At 41.5% G+C, this 25304-nt stretch overlaps 1 protein-coding gene across 1 annotated transcript in view; it reads right to left on the bottom strand.

Annotated features, from left to right (window-relative positions):
* Positions 1–25304, bottom strand: part of nek1 (NIMA-related kinase 1) — a 144046-nt gene that overhangs the window by 82233 nt on the left and 36509 nt on the right. The window contains exons 12-18 of the mRNA XM_048594052.1: positions 22313–22372; positions 21744–21803; positions 19389–19436; positions 17136–17219; positions 15554–15756; positions 9137–9268; positions 2671–2773 (exon numbers count right to left, since the gene is read on the bottom strand). Of these exons, the coding sequence (XP_048450009.1) occupies positions 2671–2773; positions 9137–9268; positions 15554–15756; positions 17136–17219; positions 19389–19436; positions 21744–21803; positions 22313–22372 (690 nt within the window). The remainder of the gene's footprint in view (positions 1–2670; positions 2774–9136; positions 9269–15553; positions 15757–17135; positions 17220–19388; positions 19437–21743; positions 21804–22312; positions 22373–25304) is intronic.

Below are 25304 nucleotides of genomic sequence, written 5' to 3'. Positions count from 1 at the left end.
CATCATAGGAGCCTCTCTGCTCCTATGATGCTGCTTGGCCTGCTGTGTTCATCCAGCCCTGCACCATGTTAGAGGGGAGACCTTGTTTAGAATCTGTTTGTGTTTTAGCTTGGAGTCGGACTGGTTTTATTTCTAAAATAGGAATTTATAAAACGCCACATTGTCTGATTGTCAATAAATTATGTGATATTTGAACAAAATAGAACATATCTGCAAATACAAACGCACCCCACAGATTTACGTGTGTGAGAGAGAGAGAGAGAGAGAGAGAGAGAGAAAGAAAAAAAAAGGAAAAAAGGGCAAGAAAAAAAGAAAGAAAATAGAAAGAGACAGAGTGTGTACACATGCACGTGTGAGACAGTAATTGTTCAAATCATATAAAAGCTGCAGCAGTACATGCAGTTTTGGAGAGTACAAACGTTAATCCTAAAATGTCTCAGAGAAAATCAATGCTGCTATTCTGTTATTAAAAAAGGTAGAAGTGTTGGAAATAGTCTGCAGATCAAACAGCACCTATACAGAGAAACAGAGCGAATGTTTCATGACAAGATTATATACAAGATGATATCAGAGGAGTGAGCTATTGAATCCCTCAAGCCTGCTCTGCAATTCAGTAAGGTCGTGGTTGATCTGGTTGTAGCCTCAAGTCTGCTTTCTCACCTACCCCTGATAACCTCATATCATTGTTAGTCAAGAATCCGTCTACTTCTGCCTAGAAGCATTATAAATGGTGTTGCTCTGGGAAAGAGGGAGCTCCAAAGGCTGGTGACCCTCGCAGAAAATATTCTCATTTTATTATGGAAAGCTCTCCATTTTTAACCCGAATACATGTTAATTGCTTCTTTCCACAGATACTGCCTGACATGTCTGATCATTTAAGACTTTTTTGTTTGTATTTCAGAATTCCAGTGTTTGTTTATTTTTGCTTTTGTAAAAGCTTGTCAGAGGCACTAAAAATCTTAGTAAAGTTCTAATGAAGACGTAAAATGTTCTTTTCTCCCACAAAAGCAGCTCAAATATCTCAACTTAAAGTTTCTGGGTTTTGAATTCGATTAGAGGTCACATTTGTCCGCTACGATGACAGAATTTGTTCGTGTGCGCCAGAGACAGCACAATTAAAGCTCTTAGTTCAAAATCAAAGTTGATGCAACACCTAGGTAATATTACATACCCTCAATTGTTTTTCTTAATCTGCACTTACAGCGAAGTAATACATTTTAGAATGACAGTACAGAACCTGATCACACTTGCATTTCACCAAATGAGTCCAACTCAGACTCTTCAAAATCGAGGAGGTGTGCACTCCCAGAGGCTACGAGATTATACATATCTTAAAAAGTAACCACACATTCTTGCAACGTTTAAATAAGCACTGAATAAGTATTGATGTCAAACTAGAAATCCAATGAACCTTCCTCCACACTTTGTCAAAATAGACTGGCAATGCAATGAAGGTAGGCTGCTTTCCTTGCCTCACACATATTTATTACACTTGATTAAAAAAGTACAGGACTCCAGGGAACCCTGCTCCACCCTTTAAGCCAGAATGAATATCGCTGCTTTCTGTTGTGTGTCACTCAGCCAATTTTGAATCCTTACAAAACATAGAAACCAGGGATTAGTAATCAGCCATTTGGCCCATCAAGTCTGCTCCACCATTCAGTAAGGTCACTGCTAATCAGTTTTGGCTTTTAACTTCCAAATTTCTAACGACTGCTAATAACCTCTGAAACCTGTGCCAAACAAAAATCTAATTTTGCGTTAATAATACTCAACGACCCTGCCTCCCCTGCTTTCTGAGGTAGAGAGTTCTGAAATCTAAAGTATCTATATGCTGCTGCTGTCTCGCTTATTCCATGAGTTCTAACACTGGTGGCAAGTGTACTTTGCAATATTTAATCAAACACTTTTGGAAATCCATGTATATGACATGAACTGCATCGCCCTCAGTAGTCATCAATCTCACGTTAACTAAAAAAAAATCAAATTTAGATAACGATCATTTTCTGAAGAAGGGTCTAGGCCCGAAACGTCAGCCTTCCTGCTCGGCCTGCTGTGTACATCCAGCTCTACACCTTGTTATCTCAAATTTAGATAAGTATGATTTGCCCTCCACAAATCTTGTTTTTCTTTAATTAACCCATGATCATCAGAAAGACTTATTTTGTCACAGACTATCATTTCTAAAATCTTTTTTAACACCAAGGTTTGAATCAACAGCCCTGTAGTTGCTGGGTTTAGAGATGTAACTATTTTTGAATGAGGTTGTGACATTTGGAATTGTACAGTGCTCCGTCACCACCCACATTCCCCCATCCCCTGTCCTTGTATCTAAAGGAGCACCAGAAACTTATGGCCAATGCCTCTGCAGTTTCCACCATTACATCTCTCAGCTTCCACAGATGCAACCCATCCAGCCCTGGTGGCTCCAACCTTAAAATAAAGCTAGCCTTGTTTATGCATCCTCCTCATCAATTTTTAGTCCACCTGGTGTCTCAATGACCACCTCGTTCAACATGAAGAGGACCATAGCTCTACCCCTGAGCAATGGATTAAAACTGTAGATGTAAAAAATCCATGTAAATAGTGGCATGCACCAACATTATACAATTAGCCCACTGTGCCTCACTCAACAGTTTCAAAAAAAAAACTGAAGCAAACATTTCTTACCAAGTGTCCTTCACCACGTGCTTTATTCTGTAATGCTTCCCGCTTTCGTTGCCAAAATTCTTCTACTTGCTTTGCCCTTTCTGCAGCTGCATAGCCTCGCTGCCTGGAAAAATAGATAGCAAGACTTCAAACAAATAAACACTTTCACAAGAAGCTTTTTTTAAAATTTGGAGTTCTCCAGAATTGCAAATAAACAGAAATGCCCTCACACTTGTAGCAGTTCAAGTACAAACAAACACTTGCATGAAAAGTAAATGAATGTCATGGAAATTGTCAGCCAGGTTGTTCACAAAGTTACAACAACATTTTTTTAAAAAATAGAGTGCCATGGTGTTAGTCTTGATGTAGATTAAACTGGAAAGAGGAGGAGGATTCCTTATGAAAAAACTCCCTACTCCATTAGCTGAATTATAACAATTCAAGAAACCAAGTGTTTTTTTCCAAACTAAACCCGATATTGATTTACTGTTATCTTTAATGGAATATATTCCAGCCATAGCCCTTTAACAAGGTAGGTGGCTGGATGACATAACTGCACACATTTATATAATGAATAATGAACAGACTTCAATTTTAGTGAGGCTGTGGGGGTCGATTCCACGGAGTTTCAGGGACTGCTCGACTTCTAAAAGCAAAAATTTTTAAATCATAAGATCCTGAGGGGTCTTGACAGGGTGGATGTGGAGATATTTCCTCTTATGGGAGAGTCCAGAACTAGGATTTAAAAATAGTCACCCATTTAAAACAGAGATGAGGAGAAATATTTTCACAAAGGGTTGAAAGTTTTTGGAACTCTGGTTCCACTGCCTTTTTAGGAAGAGAGTCTTTGAATATTTTGAAGGTAGAGTTGGAGGGCTTGTTAATAAGGAAGAGGATCAAAGGTTATCAAGGTTTGCACGAGGTTAATTTGTTGATCAGATGGCAGAGCAAGATCCAGCGTTCAAATGGCCTGCTCTTGCTCCTCGTTCGTATGTTTGTGTGTTCAAATACAACAGATGTGCAAAATGTTTATGGGTAATTGACCATTTGTAAATGTTTTGAGTTTCTCCCTTAATGCACAGTTCACACAGAATTCAAGTTCAGCATTGATACTCTCATGTCAACAGTATCAAGTGTAACTCAATCAACCATCCATTAGTCTAATAGGAAATATTCTGGTCTTGGAGGTGATGCATCAGAATTTGGAAATCCCACCTGCAAAAACCACACTTCATGATCTCCAAATCAAATATAGACTAACAGACATGGCCATTGGCTTAGAAACACTTACAGTGCATTTTCCAAATAAGCTGCTGGCATAAGGAGCAGGTGAGAGATTGGCATAGTAAGGTGCCATAAAGCAAGAAGCTCATCCTCTTAACTGATGATTATTGACCAGCATGACAAGGTATCTGGCTTCACCTGCGCTAAACTGCAAGTCAATACATCACTAATGTGAGCCTTTTAGCTCTGGTCGGAGGAGGAAAAGTGTGAAGAGACACAAGTAAGGCAGGTAATCTGTAGGCATCCAGCTACATGCTAAGTGAGTTTGTGTTTCATGTGTTCTTGATCAGATCCACTGACGTCAAGCCAGTGTTCTTCTCTGATCACTGCTTTCTGCAGGCCAACCAACAGGCCAGCAAGGGAACGTAAAAACTGAATGTGAAACTGTTGACCCCTGAACACATTGAGGAGCTCAAAGAGAATGACAAGTTGGAGAACCAAGAAGTCCCTCTTCAAATCTCCAACAGGCTGGTGGGAAACAGTCATGGGGGACATTAAGAGGTTCTTGATCCTCAAAAGGTGTTCAGAAGGTAAGAGAAAGACAGGGAAAACTGTTCAAATTCCAGAAAAGCATGCAGAACCTACTCCTGCTGCACATGATGGGGGTCGATGTCATGGAGGATCTCCAGGAGGTAAACAGGCAGCAAACCTCACTCTGTGCCTCAGAGGCCTCCAAGATAATTTTTGGGTCCGGGGTCCGCATCGTGCAGCTGGATGAAACGTGCTTGCATTTCTTCTTCCAGAAGGTGCAGAGGGGGAGTTCTGTGATCAGCAACCTGAAGGAAGAAGGAGGCTCAGTAACGTCATCTCAAGTCTGACATCCTGAGGATCCGCAAATCCTTTTATGCCGCACTGTATGACATGAAGCCCACAGACAGCATGGTTGTATTTAACTCTGTGGGACTTGATTGGCCAGGACCTGCTGGAGGTGTATGACAGTATGCTTCTGGCAGGTAGCATGTGCGAATCCATGAGGAAAGGTAACATGACTCATCTGCCAGCCGAAGTGAAACAGGGAGGAAATTAGAAATTGACGAATAATTTCTCTGCTGAATGCAATTACAAAATCAAAAGGTCATTGCCAACTGGGCCAGGTCTGCTCTGGGATTGGTGATTCACCCCAACCAAACCTGTGCTGTGCTGAGCAGGAGATCTGAGAGCCTCACACTCCTCAGGGATATGATTGCCTACATTCAGGGCAGGGTCGGGGTGGACGCCTGCCTCATCAGCCTGGACCAGGAGAAGGCCTTTGACAGGATATTACACAGCTACATGTGGGACGCGCTCTCAAAAATGGGCTTTGGGAAGGGAATCCACAAGTGGATCCAACTGCTCTACTTCAACATCGTTAGTGCAGTCTCAATCAATGGATGGGAATCAGAAAGCTTCCTGGTTAGATCTGGAGTCAGGCAGGTCTGCCCACTCTCTCCTGCCTTGTGTGTGTGTGTTGTATAGAACCTTTTACTGAATACATCAGGAAGGATGCCAGCCTGACGGGGTGACTATTCCAGTGAGTGGAGGCCTGCAGGTCAAAGCCTCCCCTGTACATGGATGATGCCATCGTTTTCTACTCAGATCTGCTATCGGTGCGCAGACTCATGGGCATCTGCAACCACTTCGAACTGACATCAGCGCCAAGGTAAACAGAGGCAAAAGCGAGGCCATGTTCTTTGAAAACCGGGCTGACCGATCCTTTATCCCCTTCACTGTCAGGACAGATTACCTGAAGATGCTGGGAATATGGTTTGGAGGAGCTGGGGCGTACGCAAAAACTTGGGATGAGTGCATCACCAAGATGAGGCAGAAACTGGGCTTTAGGGAACACTGCTCCCTCTCCATTGGGGGTAAAAACCTGGTCATCAGGTGTGAGGCACTCTCTGTTGTTGCATGTGGCACAGGTTTGGCCCATTTCCAGAACCTGTGCCGCTGCAGTCACCCAAACCATCTTCCACTTCATCTGAAAGTTGGAGGTCTAAGAATGGCCACGTCTGTGGGGAGATCATGTACAAAGTTCTGGATGGGGCGTGGGGTTTGGGGGCATAACATACCCAGTACTGGCCTCATTCAGATGGCCACTTTTGTGTTGGCTACATCAGGCTGTGCATTGACGCTCAGTATGAAAACACCAAGAGTTACTATATACTGAAGTTCTCCCTATCCCTGGTGTAGCAACGGATGGGACTACCCTCATGGTTGCAAAATGCTCCAAGTAGTTGGACCGTTTCGTATGAACTGTCCTTTGTGGATAAATTTGCAAAGAGAAACACCTTTGAGCTCAAGTCCATCAGAAAGTGGTCAGCACATAGTGTTCTTGAGACCCAATGGGAAAAGGAGAGGGCGGATCCTGATGGGTTGTTCCCAGAGTAGACTGTCAAAGTCATTTGGTAGAATGCCTCACCACCAGAGCTTTCACAAGCACCAAGACATCGCTTGGCTGATACTGAGAAGGGCTCTACCTGCGAGATCCTTAATGTACGGCCAGAATCTCTGCGCCACCACACGCTGCCCTCGAAGCGGCTGTGGGAGGTAAAGACGGTCACATCTCCTTCTGCAATGTGCCTTTGCTAAGGAAGCCTGGAGAAAGATGCAATGGTTTTTGTTGAGTTTTGTCCCAAGCAGCTTCGTGACGCACGACTCTGTGCTCTACGGTCTGTTCCCTAGGGGACACACCAAGAAAAACATCAACTGTGTCTAGGGGACAATCAACTTGGTGAAAGATGCTCTAAAACTTGCTGGTCTTCCAGAACAAAGAGTTGACCTCAAGTGTGTGTTACAGACTGACACATTCCAAGATTCAGGACAATGTGCTGAGCTTGGGGCAGTTGTGGGGAAAGACCACTGTCTAAGGTCTTTCTGCCCAAGTTAAATAGGGATCCATTCAGGTATCAGACCTTCCCAGTGTCTTAAATGTATGTAAATAGACTCTTGTAGAAGTAAGAAATGCCTTGGGTTTGTTTTATTCTACATATATAAAGACTGTGTACAGAATCAAACTGCTCTCAAGACTATGTAAGAGATTTTTATGAATAAAGTTTATTTTTGAAAGGTGCTAAGGTAAGTGCTAAGAGAGCAAGTGTACATCCCTCAGCTGCAGCCTGGTTCAGTCCATGAGCTGGGTGCCTGCTCCTATGCGCAAAGTGTCCTTGCAGCAGCATTGCACTGAGAGGCATCAATACGTTCCAAAGTGCAGCCTTAACATGCCGAAGCATACTGTACACGAATTGGACGTGTACTATGACGGTTCAGAAATAGGAAAAAAGTGCTGAATTCTCTGGTCATGGGGGTGTGAGCCGTTGATACCCATAGAGAGTGCCGAGATGGTAGTGCCTGGTGTCGAACATGAATATCCAGAGGATCAAGCAGCGAGCTACAGCAGTCAGTTATTAGTGCAGACTTTCATGCCAGAAAATCTCAGCTTTTAGTTTCTAACTGGCAGGTGGGAGAATAGGAAACTGCATATGAAGCAAGATGAGATAATAGGGCAACAATAAGCGACAGTTGTGGTTACAAGGTTTCTTGCCACTCACTGGTGAGAAACTTGTCTCGACATTCGGAATGTCACTGGAAAATGTAATTTGTTCTTGATGTTGAGAAAAGCCTCGCTCAATTGCTCACGCAAGCCTGTCAACTTTCTCACAATACCCCATGTTGTTCAGGACCTTCCATGCAACATCAGTCACTCAAAACAGGAGCGTTTCATGTTTGTGATTCATGTGGAGCTGAACTGCAAAGCATTTGCCAACTGAGTCATCCCAATCAAGTTTGTAACCCATGCTCATGTTCAAGGAATTAATTGATGCAGTGTCAGCAGAAGTATTACAAATATTAGCACTCTGAGAAAACGTGCTAAAGTTTGATCTCAATGACGGTTTGACAATTTCCAGTTAAATTTCAATAAGATTGAAAGCTGAAGCCTTACTCCAGGGAGCAAGTATATGGGCGAGAATGGTATCCATGTGCTGCTTTGAAAGAATGCTACATTATGGAAGGTGCCACCACTAATGTTTGACATTAAATGGCTATATTGTCTGTCTTTACGTGCTATTATTAAAAGTAAACTATGGCGTGCTCCATTATCCTAGACAAGGTTTCTCCCCTCACCCAACATCTTACCTATGACCAGATCAGGAGCTGGAACTGGTTACTTAGCCCTTCAAGCTTACTATGTCATTCAATGAAAGGTCTGATTGATCTGACTGCAACTTCAAATTCACATTCCATCCAGCCTGAAAACCTTTCAATCCCTTGCTTAATACATATCTACCTACCACTGCTTTATAAAAACTCAAGGACTCTGTTTCCACCACTGTTTCAGGACAGACATCCCAAAGACTCATTATCCTCAGGAACAAAAAACAAACCTAATCTCTGTTTTAAATGGGAGATTCTGATTTTTAAACAGTGACCCCTAAGTCTACACTATCCCATAACAGAATTAGCCCCTCCATATCTAACATGTTAAGGCCCTCAGGATTTTACATGTTTCAATCAAACCTATCATCATATGCTTCAAACATGTCTTATTGCTGTTTGCAGAATCTTGCTATTTGCAAATTGGTTCCGTATATGTTGACTTGGTCAGTCAACTGCCATTTAAAGCAACAATACACCCAAATGCGTATTTGAGCTATTTCTGAGATATGATGACAAATCAGAGGGAAAAAAAACTACAGATGCTAGAGATTTGAAACAAATAAAACAAAAAAGTTCTGGAGAAACTCAGCAGTTCTGGAGGCATCTGTGGGCAGAAAAGCAGAATTAACAGAATTAGCAGAGTCCCATGACCCTCGATCAGAACTCAGTCCTCTTTTTGTTTGTTAGAGAAATATAAACTTTTTACTAAAATATTACCCACCACAAGTCTTCACAATCAGTTCTGACACTGTTCAGAATAGTCTGCATTTAATCTCCATTATACAGGACTGAAAAATCACAAAAAAGTGTGACTTTTTCTAACTCAGAACCATCAACCTTTTGCTTGAAGTGCACGAATAGACAAAAGGTCTAATATCAAGCGGATTGCACCACCATTTTAACTCTTCTGCAAATGAAGGTATTTAAAATGGCCCCAATCTGCAATTTGCGTTAAAAAGGATTGCATTTTTAAAAGAATCATTTGAAAATGTAGTAGCTAACGGTTTTTATATTTGCAATATTTCCTATTCCTGGGGAATAGTAAAAAAAAAACTTCTCACACACTAACCTGTAAGAATTTGCTTGCTTGGCTACATTTTCAAGTCTCTTCACTTCTCTTCTGACAGCTTCAGCATCAGGCAGTTGGTGAAGACCTCCTGGTCCATTATGAAACACAGGACCAGCAGCTGCTGGCAATCCCCTGAAAAAGCCAGACAAATTGTTCTCTTTAGAGAAGGGGAAAATTCACGGGGAGACTGAACATAAGTATTTCAAATTATAAAGGTATTTTGATAGAGCAAGTTGGTGGGGGCGGGGGGAAGAGAGAAAGAGAGAGAGAGAGAGAGAGAGAGAGAGAGAGAGAGAGAGAGAGAGAGAGAAAAAGACTGTTTCTACTGTGAGATATTATTGACTTCACATGTTTAGCAAAATAATTTATGCAGATAAGAGGATAATTCCTAATACATTTCACCTCTGACAAAAGCTACTTAAGATCTGAACACAATGGCTAAAAGGATGGTGAAATTACAACGTTAAAAGACCATTCAGAGAAAGTAGGAACTGCTGATGCTGGAGTCTGAGATAACAAGGTGTAGAGCTGGATGAACGCAGCAGGCCAGGCAGCATCAGAGGAGCAGGAAAGCTGATGTTTCGGGTCTGGACCCTTCTTCAGAAGTGGGGGAGGGGAAGGGGACTATGAAATAAATAGAGAGGGGGGGGGAGGCGATGAAAGAAGGTGGATAGAGGAGCAGATAGGTGGAGAGAAGACGGACAGGTCAAGGAGGCGAGGATGGAGCCAGTAAAGGTGAGTGCAGGTAGGGAGTTAGGATGGGGGTTGGTCAGTTGGGAGGGAGGAGTGGGTAGGTGGGAGGGAAGACGGACAGGTTAAGGAGGCGAGGACGAGATGGGCTGGTCTTGGGATGAGGTCGGGGGTGGCGAGACCGCCACTTCCGCCACCTGCAATCTGACCCCACTACCAAGGACATTTTACCTTCCCCACCCCTATCTGCCTTCCGGAGAGACCGCTCTCTCCGTGACTCCCTCGTCCGTTCCACACTCCCCACTAGCCCCACCCCCCCTGGCACTATTCCCTGCAACCGCAGGACGTGCTACACCCGCCCCCTCCCCTCCCCCCCCCACCCCCATCCCAGGTCCCAAGAAAACCTTCCACATTAAACAGATGTTCACCTGCACATCTGCTAATGTGGTATATTGTATCCACTGTTCCCGATGTGGCCTCCTCTACACCAGGGAAACCAAGCGGAGGCTTGGAGACCGCTTTGTGGAGCACCTATGCTCGGTTCGTGACAAACGACTACACCTCCCAGTCGCGAACCACTTCAACTCCCCCTCCCACTGGTTGGACAACCTGTCCATCCTGCACCTCCTCCAGTGCCACAACAATGCCACCCAAAGGCTGGAGCAACAGCGCCTCATATTCCGCCTGGGAACCCTACAGCCCAATGGTCTCAAATGTGGACTTCACAAGCTTCAAAATCTCCCCGCCCCCCGACCTCATTCCAAGACCAAACCATCTCATCCTCGCCTCCTTGACCTGTCCTCTTCCCTCCCACCTACCCACCCCTCCCTCCCCACTGACCAACCCCCATCCCAACTCCCTACCTACACTCAACTGTACTGGCTCCATCCCCGCCCCCTTGACCTGTCCGACTTCTCTCTACCCATCTGCTCCTTTATCTACCTTCCATCTTCGCCTCTCCTTCTCCCTATTTACTTCAGAGTCCCCTTCCCCTCTCCCATTTCTGAAGAAGTGTCCAGACCCGAAACATCAGCTTTCGTGCTCCTCTGATGCCGCCTGGTCTGCTGTGTTCATCCAGCTCTACACCTTGTTATCTTATTTTAAAGACCATTGGTTATTTAGAATCATAGAAAAGATCAGCGCAAAGGGACATCATTCGACCTATTGAGATAACTAGGTGCAGAGCTGGATGAACACAGCAGGCCAAGCAGCATCAGAGGAGCAGGAAAGCTGACGTTTTGGGCCTAGACCCTTCTTCAGAAATGGTGTTCCTGCAGTTCCTACTATCTCTCATTCGACCTATTGAATAGTGTTAGTACTTCCAAAGAATACTTTAGTTAGCCCCAATTTCTTATTTTTCCACCATATCCCTGCAATCTTTTTACTTAGGAACTAGGACTAAGAGCAGGCAATTCAGCCCCTCGAGCCTGCTCTGCCAATTTATAGGATCATGGCTGATCTCATCTCAGCCTCATCTTCATTTCCTGCCCGCTCTCCATATAATCGCCTTCTTAAAATTTAGTGTCCCTGTATCCACCATGCTTTAGGGTAGTGAATTCCAAAGATTCACAACCCTTTGAGGAGTAATTACAAATTATTCATGTTTTAAATTTAATTTTTACATCTCTCAAACTATGACCTCGTTATAGATTACCCCATGAGGAAACATCCTTTTTACATCTATTCTGTCAATCTCCTTTAGCATCTTATATAGCTCAATTAGATCTCTCATTCTTCTGAGTTCCAGACAGTGTAGGCCTAAACTGCTCAATATTTCTTCATAAGACAAACACCTCATCTCTGGAATCAATCCAGAGATTGGAATCTCCTTTGAACAGCCTCAATGTAACTGCATCCCTCTTCAAGGAGACCAAAATTGTACGAAATACTCTATTAGTGCCTTGTACAGTTGCAGCAACACTTCCCTACTTTTATACACTATTCCTTCAGCAATATGCCAAAATTGCATTTGGCCTCCTTATTATTACCTGCTCATACTAATTTTCAGCAATTCATGCAAATTATTTATCTGCAACCTTAAATTAAGGCAGATGTTAAGCAATGAGGTTTATAAAATACAACAAAGGAGGATCAAGAAACTGATGAGGAAAGGGAGAATAGAATATGAATGCAATCTAGAAAAACATTAAACAAAAAAGGACTGTAAAAATCTTCTATACATATGTATGAACCTGGTTCACCAATGTCCCTTAAGGAAGGAAAATCTTCGAAACTTACCTGGTCTGACCTACATGCGATTCCAGACATACAGCAATGTAGCTGCTTCTCAACTCTCCTTTGGACAATTAGAGATGTGCAATAAATACTAGCCTACCAATAATACCCACAACCCATGAACAATTAAAAAAAATACTCACACTGGAAGGCTGTGACTAGTTGGGTACCACAAGGATCAGTGCTTGGGCCTCGGCTATTCACAAAATCTCTCAATGATGTGGAGCACAGTTTAAAAATAAAGGGGTATACCACTCAGGTCTAAGATAGCAGAAATAATTTTACTTAGAGGGTTGTTAACCTATGGAATGCTCTAATACAGAGGGTATGAAAGCTCAAATCTTTGATTAGGTTTATGGTAGAGACTGATAGATTTCTGATTGCAGTGGCATACAGTGTTCTGGGTGGTGGGTAAAAGGTATTGAAGTGTTCAATCAACTACGATCTCATTAAATGACAGACCAAGCTCGATGGCAGAATGGCCTACTCCTATTCCTACGTTTATAATATGATCATGTTGGCTTCAGAGCTAAAAGAATGGAGCACTTAATGTTATTTTTGAAGATTTTCACCAAATACATACTCAGAAAATGTTCCTGGAACATAACTGTCAAACAGAGGCATATAACATTAGAATTCTAGTCTTGGTAAACTTATTTTCAGATTATAAGCATTCATGAAGTCATACAGCATGGAAACAGACGCTTTGCACGCTGACCATGTTCCCAAATCAAACTGGTCCCAATTGCCTGCATTTGGCCCATATCCCCCCAAACCCTTCCTTTACATGTAACTGTGCAAATGTCCTTTAGATGTTGTAAATGTACCTACGTCCACCACTTCCTCTGGCAGTTCATTCCACATACGGAACATAGTTTGTATTAAAAAAAGTTGCCCCTCAGGTCCCTTTTAAACCATTTTCCCTCTTACTTTAAAAATATGCCCCCTTGTTTTGGATTCTCCCACTCGACGGAAAAGACCCTTGCTAGTCACCTGGTCGATGCCCCTCATGATTTGATAATCTCTACAAAGATCACCTCCCAACCTTCTACGCTCCGGTAGAAAAAAAAATGTCCCAACCTATTCAGCCTCTCCTTATAAGTGAGCATTGCATTCCCTGCAACATCCTGGTAAATCTTTTCTGAACCCTCTCCGATTTAATAATATCCTTCCTATAGCAGGGCGACCAGAACTGTACACAGTAATCCAGAAGAGGCCTCACCAACATCCTGTACAACTCAACGTGACATCCCAACTCTTATATACTCAAAAGATCCGAGCAATGAAGGAAAATGTGCTAAAACACCTTCTTAACCACCCAGTCTACATGTGATGCAAATTTCAAAGAATTATGTACCTGAACCCCAAGGTCTCGCTGTTCTACAACACTACCCAGGGCTCTGCCATTAATTATTTTCACCAGCCTTAATTGCCTTGGAGAAGGTAGCAGTTAGCTGCTTTTTTGAAGTGGTACAGTTGAGAACAGCATTGCAGGATTTTGACCAAGCAACATTCAAGGGATGGAAATGTTTTTCTGAGTCTGGATGCTGTGATGCAGAGGGAACCTGTAGGTGGCAGTGTTCCTTGAAAGGTGGCACCTTGGTGAGTTGTTGCAGATGCTACATACTGCTGCCACAGTAGATTGGTGGATGGTGAGGAGGGTGAATGTTGAAGGTGGTAAATGGGGTGCCAAACAAGCAGACTCCTTTGTGCTGCCACCTAATGTTACCATGTTACCAAGTATCTTCACTGTTGCTGGAGCAATCATTCAGGCAAGTGGAGAGTATTCTATTGCACTCGTCACTTACGTTTTGTAGATGGCGAACTGGCAGTCGGGAGACAGGAGGGGAGTTTTTCACCTATAAATCCCCAGCCTCTGACTTGCTTGGTCCAGTTCAGTTGCTAGTCAATTGTAATGCCCAGAATGTTGATAGTGGGAGTTTCAGCAATGCTAATGCCACTGATTATTGAGGTCAAATGGTTGGATTCTCTCAAGTTGGAAATGGCCAGCATCTGCTACTTGTGAGGCATGAACATTACTGCCAGTTATCAGCCAAAGACTGGATATCATTTCGGTCTTGCTTCAAGTGAACACAAACAGAGGAATGCATATGCTGCTAAACAACATGCAATCATCATCAAACATGTTCAATTATTAACAAAGTTCCCCATTTCTGACCTTATAGATGAAAGGCCATTGATTAAAGCAGCTGAAGCTGTTGGGTCTAGGACATTGTACTGAGGAATTGACCTCCACCAACTACAAACAGTATGTTGGTTTTATCATCTCCTCCTCCTTAAACAATTGTAGAACAGTACAAGCAGAGCCTGGCAGATCGTTCTAACCAAAGGTTACAACTTGGAGGAACTTGCTGGTCAAAAGTAGATTTATTAGTTCACCTTTACCTGCCCCAGCTGCCACCAGTGGTGCATAAACCCAGGCAGAGTAGCAAATTAGGTGACTGGGAAATATGGACAAAGAAAAGCAAGTCTCTCAGCAGCTTAAAAGAACATCAGTATCAGTCCCTTAAGTAAAAAACATTGTCAAGTTTTTATGGATAATTCAAATGAAATAGAATTATGTATATAAGGATATATTTCATTACAAATTTTAGTAAAAATATCCTTTAAAAATAGCATTATTCAACCCACATAATTGGATAATGTTTCTTTACACAGATCGCCCATAGCATTACTTGAGTACTTCCCTTGGAAAAAAATCTAATTTTTAGGGGTATGGGAAAAATGTTAGGTGTTGGACTTAAATTGACATGGCTTTCCAATGCATGCAGGTTGAATGTTCTTCTTTTGCATTATAGAAGTTTATAATTGTCCACCTTAGACATTTCTGCCGATCCTTCTCTCAATCAAAATTCAGTGGGAGTTCTATTTGTTTCAAAGTAGGAGAATGATGAACAAGATGCTCTTTAATCTATGAGCAATCTATTAATACATTTTAAATTCTCTCGTGAAGTGATTCAACTGGTAACAGTCTTCAATCATACTACATTCAGACCTGTATTAGTACATCAGCTAATACACTTTAATGCAGTTGGGAGGGAACTGTTATTGGAAATTCTTGGAAAATTCCATTGAACTAGCCTTCATTTCTCCTTCAATCATACTACTCAAAGCAGATTAATTCATCACCCATTTCATTACTGTTTGAAAGATTTTGAAGTGACCAAGTCAGCTGTCATATTTACCTGTGTAATATGAGACACCATATTCAAAGACATTCACTGCAAAAGAACCGGTTTATAATCATCCCAGGATGCAAAAGGGCACAGTACAAATGAAAAGGTATCTATTTTAAAAAATCATTCCATACCTTTGAAACTTCCCAAATAACATTAGCTTATATTCGACTGAATACTATTCACCTTTGGCCAAAAATGTATTTTACACAGTTTCCTCACCCAAGAAAGGGGGTATTTTGAACCCCTACCTTTCATCCAGTAGTGTGCCTCAAGGAATTAGGTGCAAAAGTACCTGAAAACAGGTTCTTTAGGTCGTGTCTCCATCTTCCACCTCATGTCTTTCTCCTCAAAGCCTTTAGTGTTTTCTTTCTGCTGCTGTTGGATTTGGTCAAGAATAGCATGGTAATGTTCATAGCGTTGCACACTGTTAAGTGCTGGTGCAGGTAAAATAGCTCCAGCACCTCCACCACCCCCTCCTCCACCCGAGAATGGAGCCTGCAAACAAAACATCTTCAAGTTAACTCTAAGCTGAACTGAACAACAGGCTGCTTCAAAAATGTATCCACAGGTTTTAAGATAATAACTTACAAAAGAAAACCGAGTACATGCATGAAAAACAGGAGACAGGCTTGAAATTTTGCACCTGATCTCCTGACTTTCCAAAGGCTGTTCACAATCTACAATGCACAAGTTTGAAGAGTGATGGAATACTTCCCACTTGCCTGGATGAGTGCAACTCAGATTAACACTTGAAACCAACCAGGACACAGCAGCCTGCTGAAATGGCACCTCATCCACTATCTTCAACATTCACTCCCTTTGCACAGATACATAGTGGCAGCAGTGTACACATCACTTGCAATATGCACTGCAAAAACTCACCAAGGCTTTACAACAACCCCTTCCAAACACACACCTTTCGCCACCTGGAAAGACAAGGACCACCACCACCTGTAAGCTCCCCTCCAAGCCTCATGCCATTCCAAATTGGAACTAAACCACTAGTCCATCACTATAAGTAGGTCAAAATCACGGAACCTCCTTCCTCAGAGTACTGTGGGTGCCCCTTCATCCTAAGGACCATAGCGGTTCAAGTATGCCATTCACTAACAGCTTCTTGAAAGCAATTAAGAAAGCTTTTTACAAAGTGAACCACTGTTGGCATTTTATCTCGTAAAGGTACCACTGTCCTGCCAATCGAGTAAAACTTAAATACATGTGCAAGCAAACTACCAGATTCAAAGTGGCAAATAGAAAAAAAATTCTTTTTCCACAGCTATCTTGACTTTGAGTACACATTAGTAATGTGGTAAGACAGGCTGTCACATTTGCAACTGGTCAAACGGAGACCATAAAAAATAGGAACAGGAGTAGGTTGTTTGGCCCCTTCAAGCCTGCTCTGCCTTTCAATAGAATCATGATTGATCCGACACTTTTCATATTCACTTTCGTACATTTCACCTGTAACCCTTGATTCCCTTACCGATCAAGAATGTATCTATCTCAGCCTTAAATATACACAAGGACTTTGCCCACACAGCTCTCTGTGGCAACAAATTCCAACGACTACCAACCCTGAGAGAAGAAATTCCTCCTCAACACAATCTTAAGTTGGTACCCCTTTATCCTGAGGCTATGTCCTTTGATCCTAAACTCTCCCATGAAGAGAAATATCCTCTTAGCACATACCCTGTCATCAAGCCCCTTAACTGCAAACATCAACTCAGGAAAAAAAAACGAGAATGAACACATGCTAGAATAATATAGCTATACCTTTTCAACTAATAAAAATATACAGTACATAAAGCAGTCTGAAATAATAAGTAGTGATAAATACAGCTGAACAAATTGAAATATATGTTATGTAAATATACCTTATGTTCGCCACTTCCCAAAGAACCACCCACACCCAGAACGTGCCTCCATCCTTGTTCTCTGGCTCGATTGATTCTTTCAACCTATATTTGGAAAAAAAAAATTAATTAAATACAATTCTTCTAAGAACACAGGGCAACCAGTGGAACATAAGTGCAATACGTGCAACTGCAGATGGTAAACAGAAGTACAAAACCACTGTTACAAGACAACTAATTGTAAGATGTCAGAAAGATAAATTGTTTTGTACATATACTGGTAGGGATTAGTGAAATTCAAATCACATCTTTCTCCTCCCACCCGGCCCACCAGGCCAAGTGCTAGAAAATAAGATGGATGATTGGTGATTGGCACAATGATGGGCCAAAGGGCCTCTTTCCGTGCTCTAAAAACTTCATGGTTCTCTCTATAACAGAAGACATCATTAAACACTTCCAGTGCAGGTGGCAAAGAACCTGGGCTTCCAGGTCCAGAGGTAGGTGATTCTGGCATACCATAAAAAAGTTTGGAGGGAAATAGGTCAGGAGAAAGAGGGTGGGGCTAGTTTAGTTTAAGATTATGTTCAGTATGGCCTGCTTGGACTGAAGGGTCTGTTTCCGCGCTATACGACTATAAGAGCCCCTCCCTCTATGTCAATAAGATTCACTCAAACTCTTTGGCAGCTTTGTTGGTGGTAATCTTAAACTTACAAGTCAAGTCGGCATAAGGAGAGGGGATGTGTTGGGTATTCTAAAAGGCATTAGGGTGGACAAGTCCCCAGGTCCAGATGGGATCTATCCCAGGTTACTGAGGGAAGCAAGAGAGGAAATAGCTGGGGCCTTAACGGATATCTTTGCAGCATCCTTGAGCACGGGTGAAATCCCGGAGGACTGGAGAATTGCTAATGTTGTCCCCTTATTTAAGAAGGGTAGCAAGGATAATCCAGGTAATTATAGACAGGTGAGCCTGACGTCAGTGGTGGGGAAGCTGCTGGAGAAGATACTGAGGGATAGGATCTATTTACATTTGGAAGAAAATGGGCTTATTAGTGATACGCAGCATGGTTTTGTGCAGGGAAGGTCATGTCTTACCAACTTGATAGAATTCTTTGAGGAAGTGACAAAGTTGATAGATGAGGGAAGGGCTGTGGATGTCATATACATGGACTTCAAGTAAGGCATTTGATAACGTTCCCCATGGTAGGCTGATGGAGAAAGTGAAGTCGCATGGGGTCCAGGGTGTACTAGCTAGATGGATAGAGAACTGGCTGGGCAACAGGAGACAGAGTTTGTAGTGGAAGGGAGTTTCTCAAAATGGAGAACTGTGACCAGTGGTGTTCCACAGGGATCCGTGTTAGGACCACTGTTGTTTGTGATATGCATAAATGATCTGGAGGAAGGTATAGATGGTCTGATTAGCAAGCTTGCAGAGGACACTAAGATTGGTGGAGCAGCAGTGAAGGGGACTGTCGGAGAATGCAACAGAATCTAGATAGATTGGAGAGTTGGGCGGAGAACTGTACGGTAAATGGAAAAGCCCTGGGGAAAACTGATGCACAGAGAGATCTGGGTGTTCAGGTCCATTGTACCCTGAAGGTGGCAACGCAGGTTGATAGAGTGGTCAAGAAGGAGTACAGCATGCTTTCATTTATCAGATGGGGTACTGAGTACAAGAGTTGGCAGGTCATGTCGCAGTTGTATAGGACTTCGGTGCGACCACATTTGGAATAACCTTGTAGAGGCTGTAGAGTTGGTTGAGTTGCATGCTGACTTATGTTGGCCAGATAAAGACTTATGTGGCTGGTACAGTGCAAACTTGATTACAGAATCTATTTGAATCATCCATCCAATGAGGGGTGCAAAAGTAAAGCATCATAATGGAGAGACCAGATTTAAAGAGAGAGATTCTTGGATAATGACTCATAAGTAGACAACATAAATTCAAGATTGCTGGAAGGAGGATAATTTTATCATTTTCCTCAAAAAAAAAGCCCGGTGGTCAGACATGGAATGACAAACTAGAAACTGACAGAAAAATAATTCATAATTCTTTTAAAAAAGAAATGTGGAAAAATTATTTTAAAAAAGGGAAATATCAAATTATGTGTATGTAAGGACTAGGAATTGGGTTAAGTGGATAGCACTTTCAGATCCCTGGGCATTTGGAATAGTGGAGTACATTACTAGAGCGATAAAAGCAAAAAGTTTTCACAATACACTTAGCTTTTAAGCTGCATCTCATAAAACATAGGAACATCATATATACGAACGCACCCGTTCTTTTTCCATTCGTCTCATCTGCTCAGCTTTCAGCAGATTTATCTGGAAAGAATGAAAGGTACAATTTACATCATTAATAACTGACTTTCATCTCTGAATTAGGTCTTAAAATGGAGAAGCAGAAGTAGCCATTTTGGCCAAATCTGCTCCGCTGTTCAATAAGATCATGGCTGATCTGATAATCCTCAACTCCACTTTCCTGCCTTTTCTTCATAGCCCTCGATTCCCTTCCTGATTAAAAATCTGTCCCTCTCAGCTTTGAATATACTTAATTATCCAGCCTTGACAGCCCCATGTGGTAATGATTTCCACAGACTAATCACATTGCAAGAGAAATAAATGCTCACCTGTATTAAATGGATAACCCATTACTCAAGTTAATGTCCTCTGGCCCTCAACTCTTCCACAAGGTGAAAACAATCTCTCTACATCTGCCCTCTCAAACTCCTTAAGACTCCTCTATGTTTTAATAAGATCTCATCTAATTCTTCTAAACTCTAATGAGTACAAGCCCAATCTATTCAAATTTCCTTTTATAAGAAAGTCCCTCCATACCTGCACTCAACCTAATGAACCTTCTCTGAAACGCCTCAAATATCAGTACATCTCTGCTTAGAGAAGGGACACAAGCTGTTCATAGTTTTCCAGGTATGATGTGACTAGTGCCTCGTATAGTTTTAGCAAAATGTCCTTATTGTTATACTCCATTCCCTTTGAAATAAAGGCCAATGGCCCAGTCACCTTCCCTATTTTCTGCTGAACATGTATGTTACCTTTTTGTGGCTCATGAACAAGGGTCCCTAAATTCCCCTGTGCTGTAGCTTTCTATAGTCTTTCTCCATTTAAATAGGCAGCTTGGAACCAAAAAAAAGTGTACTAAATGCTTATCAGGAAATGCTTCAGTTTGTTGGGAATCCCAGTATCTGCTGGATCACTTTCTAAGTCACTCTGTTGCCTAATCGATTTGAGGTTTTATGCAGACCAAGATTCCTGCAACATTCAAAATAATAAAGAAAATTTTCCAATAGTTCTAAAACTTTCAGTGGCATGGTAAAGGGAACAAAATTTTCCATCTATCTAACTAAATATTCATTCTTCTAGATTACAGAGTTTAAAATAAAATGATTCGTGCTTGATGTTAAAAACTCAAAGACCAAGTAGTAATTCAGCAGAAATTGGCCTAGCAAAGCTAAAGTACAAACATAAATGTTTTAACAACATTAGAAAATAATGCGTGTTATCTCATGTACAGTAACAATTGCAAATAAGTAAGCAGAAGAAAATTTGCATTCTTTCAATTTTGAAGATAGTTCACTCAGCCCTTCAACATCTTGGAAATACAGTTTTCAGGGATGCCTAAAACTAATTTTCTTATTGGTGCATGGTTGCAGTATGGTCTCATACTTATACTGTGGTGTGTTAGTTGCTTTCGTTTCATAATACACTTGTTACACCGACATATTAGCTGAATTTTCCATGTCCTGTGGAGGTGGGATCAAGAGTGAAGGCATATTTAATGCATCAATCTGGTTATGTGACATGTTTCCATCTCAGCAGCTGCAAGGAGACCCCTTCCACAAGGAGGGCCTGACAGATGTACCATTCAAGAGTTCAAATTCTCCTCATTTCTACAGAAAGCGGATCTATTTTAAATGGACATTCTTGGCATCCTGCCTGCCTCAGCAGTGCTCATTTATGCTGGCCAAACATTTAAGTGAGTCTTTGGATTGGGCATTCCACTGCTCTGGTTCTTCTCAAAACAGATGGGGCTGTCTGAGGTTGCTTCTTAAAATCGGCCACCTTCAAGAAGATCATGAATGACAATCCAATCCAGAACAGTAGTGGACATCAGGATTGCAACCCACTCAGGAAAATCGAATTCATTGTATCAAGGTGGGTACAGCAGGGACTCAAACCCAATTTTTTCACAAAGTCAACTCTCAACTTCGACAGTAATCACAAAGGAGAAGCAAAACAAAGTGCTGAGGCAGTTTACACTGAAGATAGAACCGGGGTAGCAGAAAAAAAAATCTGCACCTTAAGCAGTGACTTATTCATCCACAGGTAATCATGAACACTCACAAAATAGGCTGTCTTGTTACCTTTCTGACATGAAGAACCATGGGACAGTTAGAGTGGAGCAGTATAAAACTTAAGGTTTGGTCCACTTTTTAAAAAGGAACTGGAACTCATTTTAATCACATTACATTACAAATAAAAATACAAGCAATTTTGTGTGTCCTGTACAGGATCCTGGATGACCACAGACACCCATGAAAATCTGGGCACAAGTGGTAACCTTAGCCATACCTAATACATCCAATTCTCAAACTTTGCTGGGGGACCTACCTGTTCCCTTTGCTTTCTTTCTCGTTCAATGAGTTCCTGCTTTCTCTTTTTGGATGCTTCCTAAAATGAAATGTACAAGAGGACCATCAGCTTGATGTGGAATGCAGTGAAAATGGGTTATGAACAGAATCAGAGGGACAGGTTGAAAGAGTGCTTCCTGTGGCAGAAATGCCTTTTAAGCTGGTAAGAAAGAAAAAGGAAACATCAGAAAGAAATAAAAGGAGGAAAGGTTTGAAGGTTACAGCTTGGTTTCATACCATGAAGCGAAGATAGAAAGTCTGTCTTCAAAATGAGTAACATGTGTATCTTTCACTTAGATCAATATTCTTTACATATTAAGATAGTACCGGATTTAAGCAGAGGGGTGCAAGGGATTTTTCTTGCTTTGCCACTAAATCATGATGATGTGATGAAAAAAGGCAGAGAGAGGAAATCTCTTGCCCTTAACAGGACTGGTCAGTTTTACCCATTAAGTTCTAGGACTTCCAAATACTAGACAGATTGCATTACCAGAGGAAGTCTTTGACTTCCCCAATCTTCCATGGAAACTCTCAACTGACTGCATATACCTCAAACATTTTCCTCCTTTCTGCCACCGGATTCATTTTCTTCATTGGAGTGGGTGAAGCCTAGATAAAAAGTGAAATGCAAATTAGATGGCTTAATTGCAAATGAAAATGGCTTGAAGCACACTACTGTCTATAACAGCAGCTAAATGAAAAAGGATGCAGGTGTGGAGAAGGCAGTGGGAAGAGAAGGCCATGTAAACCACCAGCACTTCTTCAATAAATCTACAGCATTGTAATTGTTTCATTGTTTGTAAGCATCAAATTACGGATTAAATTGAATTAATTTTAACTGAACAAAATTAATCAGACGAAAAAAAAAGAAACAGGAGAATACAATTAATCTCCTCAAGCCATAACTTCAGTTACCTATCTTGGTTCCATAGCCTTATCTACCAGAAAACAGCAAATGTCAGTTCTAAATTTTCAGATTGCTTTTTTTGGAGAAATATTTCAGAAATAAATATTTTTTTGACCTTTATCCTTCTTTCTTTTTAATGCCTGCTTCCAAAAGGCATTCCACCTGTCAGCCTGGTTACTGAGGTTGAAAGACAATTACTCTCACCTAGACAATTTCTCCTATTTAACGATTCTCCATCGACTTAGTTTCATCTCTGTGAAGTTGTTTTACTTAATAGATCACTCATCCACAAATCAAAATTGAACATTTGAAACTGGCTATTAAATAATAAAGGGAAAGCAGAATTAATCCAGTAACTGAAGACATTTTTAGAAAATCTCTTCAATTAACACCTCATGCTAAGGAATGACTGTTGGAATAAAACTGTTGTACAGACAATGTAAAACAACTTGTACATTAATCATGTCTGCAATAGTTTTTTTTCAGAAATTCTGTTTGGTGGATTCTTGGACGATTAACAAGATGACTAGCCAATCACAAAGGATGATAGGACTTACTGTTTGCAATCCTCATCCTCTTCGCTGGCACTCATGTACAACTAGAAAATTATGCAGATGTATCTTCTCCCCCACCATTCCCATGTGCGAGGCAGCAATATTTTCATCTTTTACATATTTTCTGCTTTACAAAATTCATAAGCGAAGGCACAAACTTATTCCAACATAACTTTGAAAGCAATAAACAATGGCCTTATATTAACATAGATAAACTTTGGACAGCAAGCAGATGTATATTTGCTGACTTGTTGCAAATAACCCATAAATACGAATATGGCAAAATGTAGCTATAACTGAAGAGAATAAATTCATCAATGGAAAGCTGTCTAATAAGGAGTTTTTTTTGTACAGAATGCATTACAGCATAGTTATACCAGCTGCCTTAATATTTGCTGTACAAACCCACTCTCCAAAACAGGTTATTTTTACTATTCACAATCTGCAGTCCAATCATGTATGTACAGATTTGTTTGTCTAAAGGAAAATATTGAGACAGGAACCTAGTCAAAATGTACTTCCTTGGCTGTTGAGACAAACTTCTTTCCTAATCTTGCACTAGATCTCTGCATAATCATGAACTTTTAATATTCCAGCATCTAATGCATTGAGAATAATTATAGGATTTCAGCTGCGTTTTTAAAATCTGAATTTACTACATTATGCCAGAGTATTTTAGCTAATATTGCTAAAAGAAATACAGTCCATCATTTCATGCCTGTGCTGCCTCTTTACAAGGCCAATCCAAATCTAATTCAACTTCCTTGCTTTCTTCCCGCAGCCCTGTCTAGTCATCCGATTTAATTATTCCGCTGTCTTTTAAAGATGCACTGGCCACTGTTCCTCTTGTGGACTATTCCATATTCCAATATCTCTCTCTCAACCCCTCTGCTAATTCTAAATTGATAACTGCTCATTACTGAAACCCAGAGATTAAAACAAGTTTCCCTAATCACCAAATTCAAAATTTACCCTTAGTTGAGCACAGAAGCAAATGCCAACTTTCCAACACAATCTCTGGTTTTTTTCCCACTTATTTTACCGTCCTTTAAAGAAAGTTTGCATTCTAAGTGCTATGTGGTATTGCAGATTCACTGGGGCCAGTTTGCATATTTCATTTTGTTGATTGAGTTTTACTGATATTTTACATCTGCTGCGACCACTAGATTAAGCTACTCTGGCTATTTTAACAAACATTAATCCAAGCAAGATGAGTTAACCTCAAGCATCTTTATAAATTTAAACGTGAATGGTAAAACCCATTCCAATTTTCCATGCATTCAGAATTCATGAGGCAAGTTGTTTTATATTCTTGAACTATCACTGCTTAGATATTGGAATGTTGTGTTCTATGTTATTTGCAGTATAATATGTTAGAACAGACTTCTTTAAAAACATATTGTGTAGATTTCAGCATCCATCAGCCCTGCAAGGTTTAATCACAGCTGCATATGATCCCTGCACTACAGAGGGTGCCAACAAAGGGGTCAAAGCTTTCACAGAAGAAACTTCTGGAAAAAGGAGCAGAAAAAAGAACATAAAACATTACTTCAACAGAGATAGTAGGAACTGCCGATGCTGGAGAATCTGAGATAACAAGGTGTACAGCTGGATGAACACAGCAGGCCAAGCAGCATCAGAGGAGCAGGAAAGCTAACGTTTCAGGCCTAGATCCTTCTTCAGAAATGGGGGAGGGGAAGGGGGTTCTGAAATAAATAGGGAGAGAGGGGGAGGCAGATAGAAGATGGATAGAGGAGAAGATAGGTGGAGAGGAGACAGACAGGTCAAAGAGGCAGGGTTGGAGCCAGTAAAGGTGAGTGTAGGTGGGGAGTTAGGGAGGGGATAGGTCAGTCCAGGGAGGACAGACAGGTCAAGGAGGCGGGATGAGGCTAGTAGGTAGGAGATGGGGGTGGGGCTTGAGGTGGGAGGAGGGGATAGGCAGGAGGAAGGACAGGTTAGGGAGGCGGGGACAAGCTGGGCTGATTTTGGGATGCGGTCGGGGGAGGGGAGATTTTGAATCCAAAACCAGCCCAGCTCGTTCCCACCTCCCTAACCTGTCCTTCCTCCCACCTCAAGCCCC

This window comes from Rhincodon typus, chromosome 3, assembly GCF_021869965.1.
Source record: "Rhincodon typus isolate 14 chromosome 3, sRhiTyp1.1, whole genome shotgun sequence".
In the NCBI taxonomy this organism is placed as follows: domain Eukaryota; kingdom Metazoa; phylum Chordata; class Chondrichthyes; order Orectolobiformes; family Rhincodontidae; genus Rhincodon; species Rhincodon typus.
The sequence above is the reverse complement of the archived record's forward strand: the minus strand, read 5'-3'. Positions and strand labels throughout refer to the sequence as shown.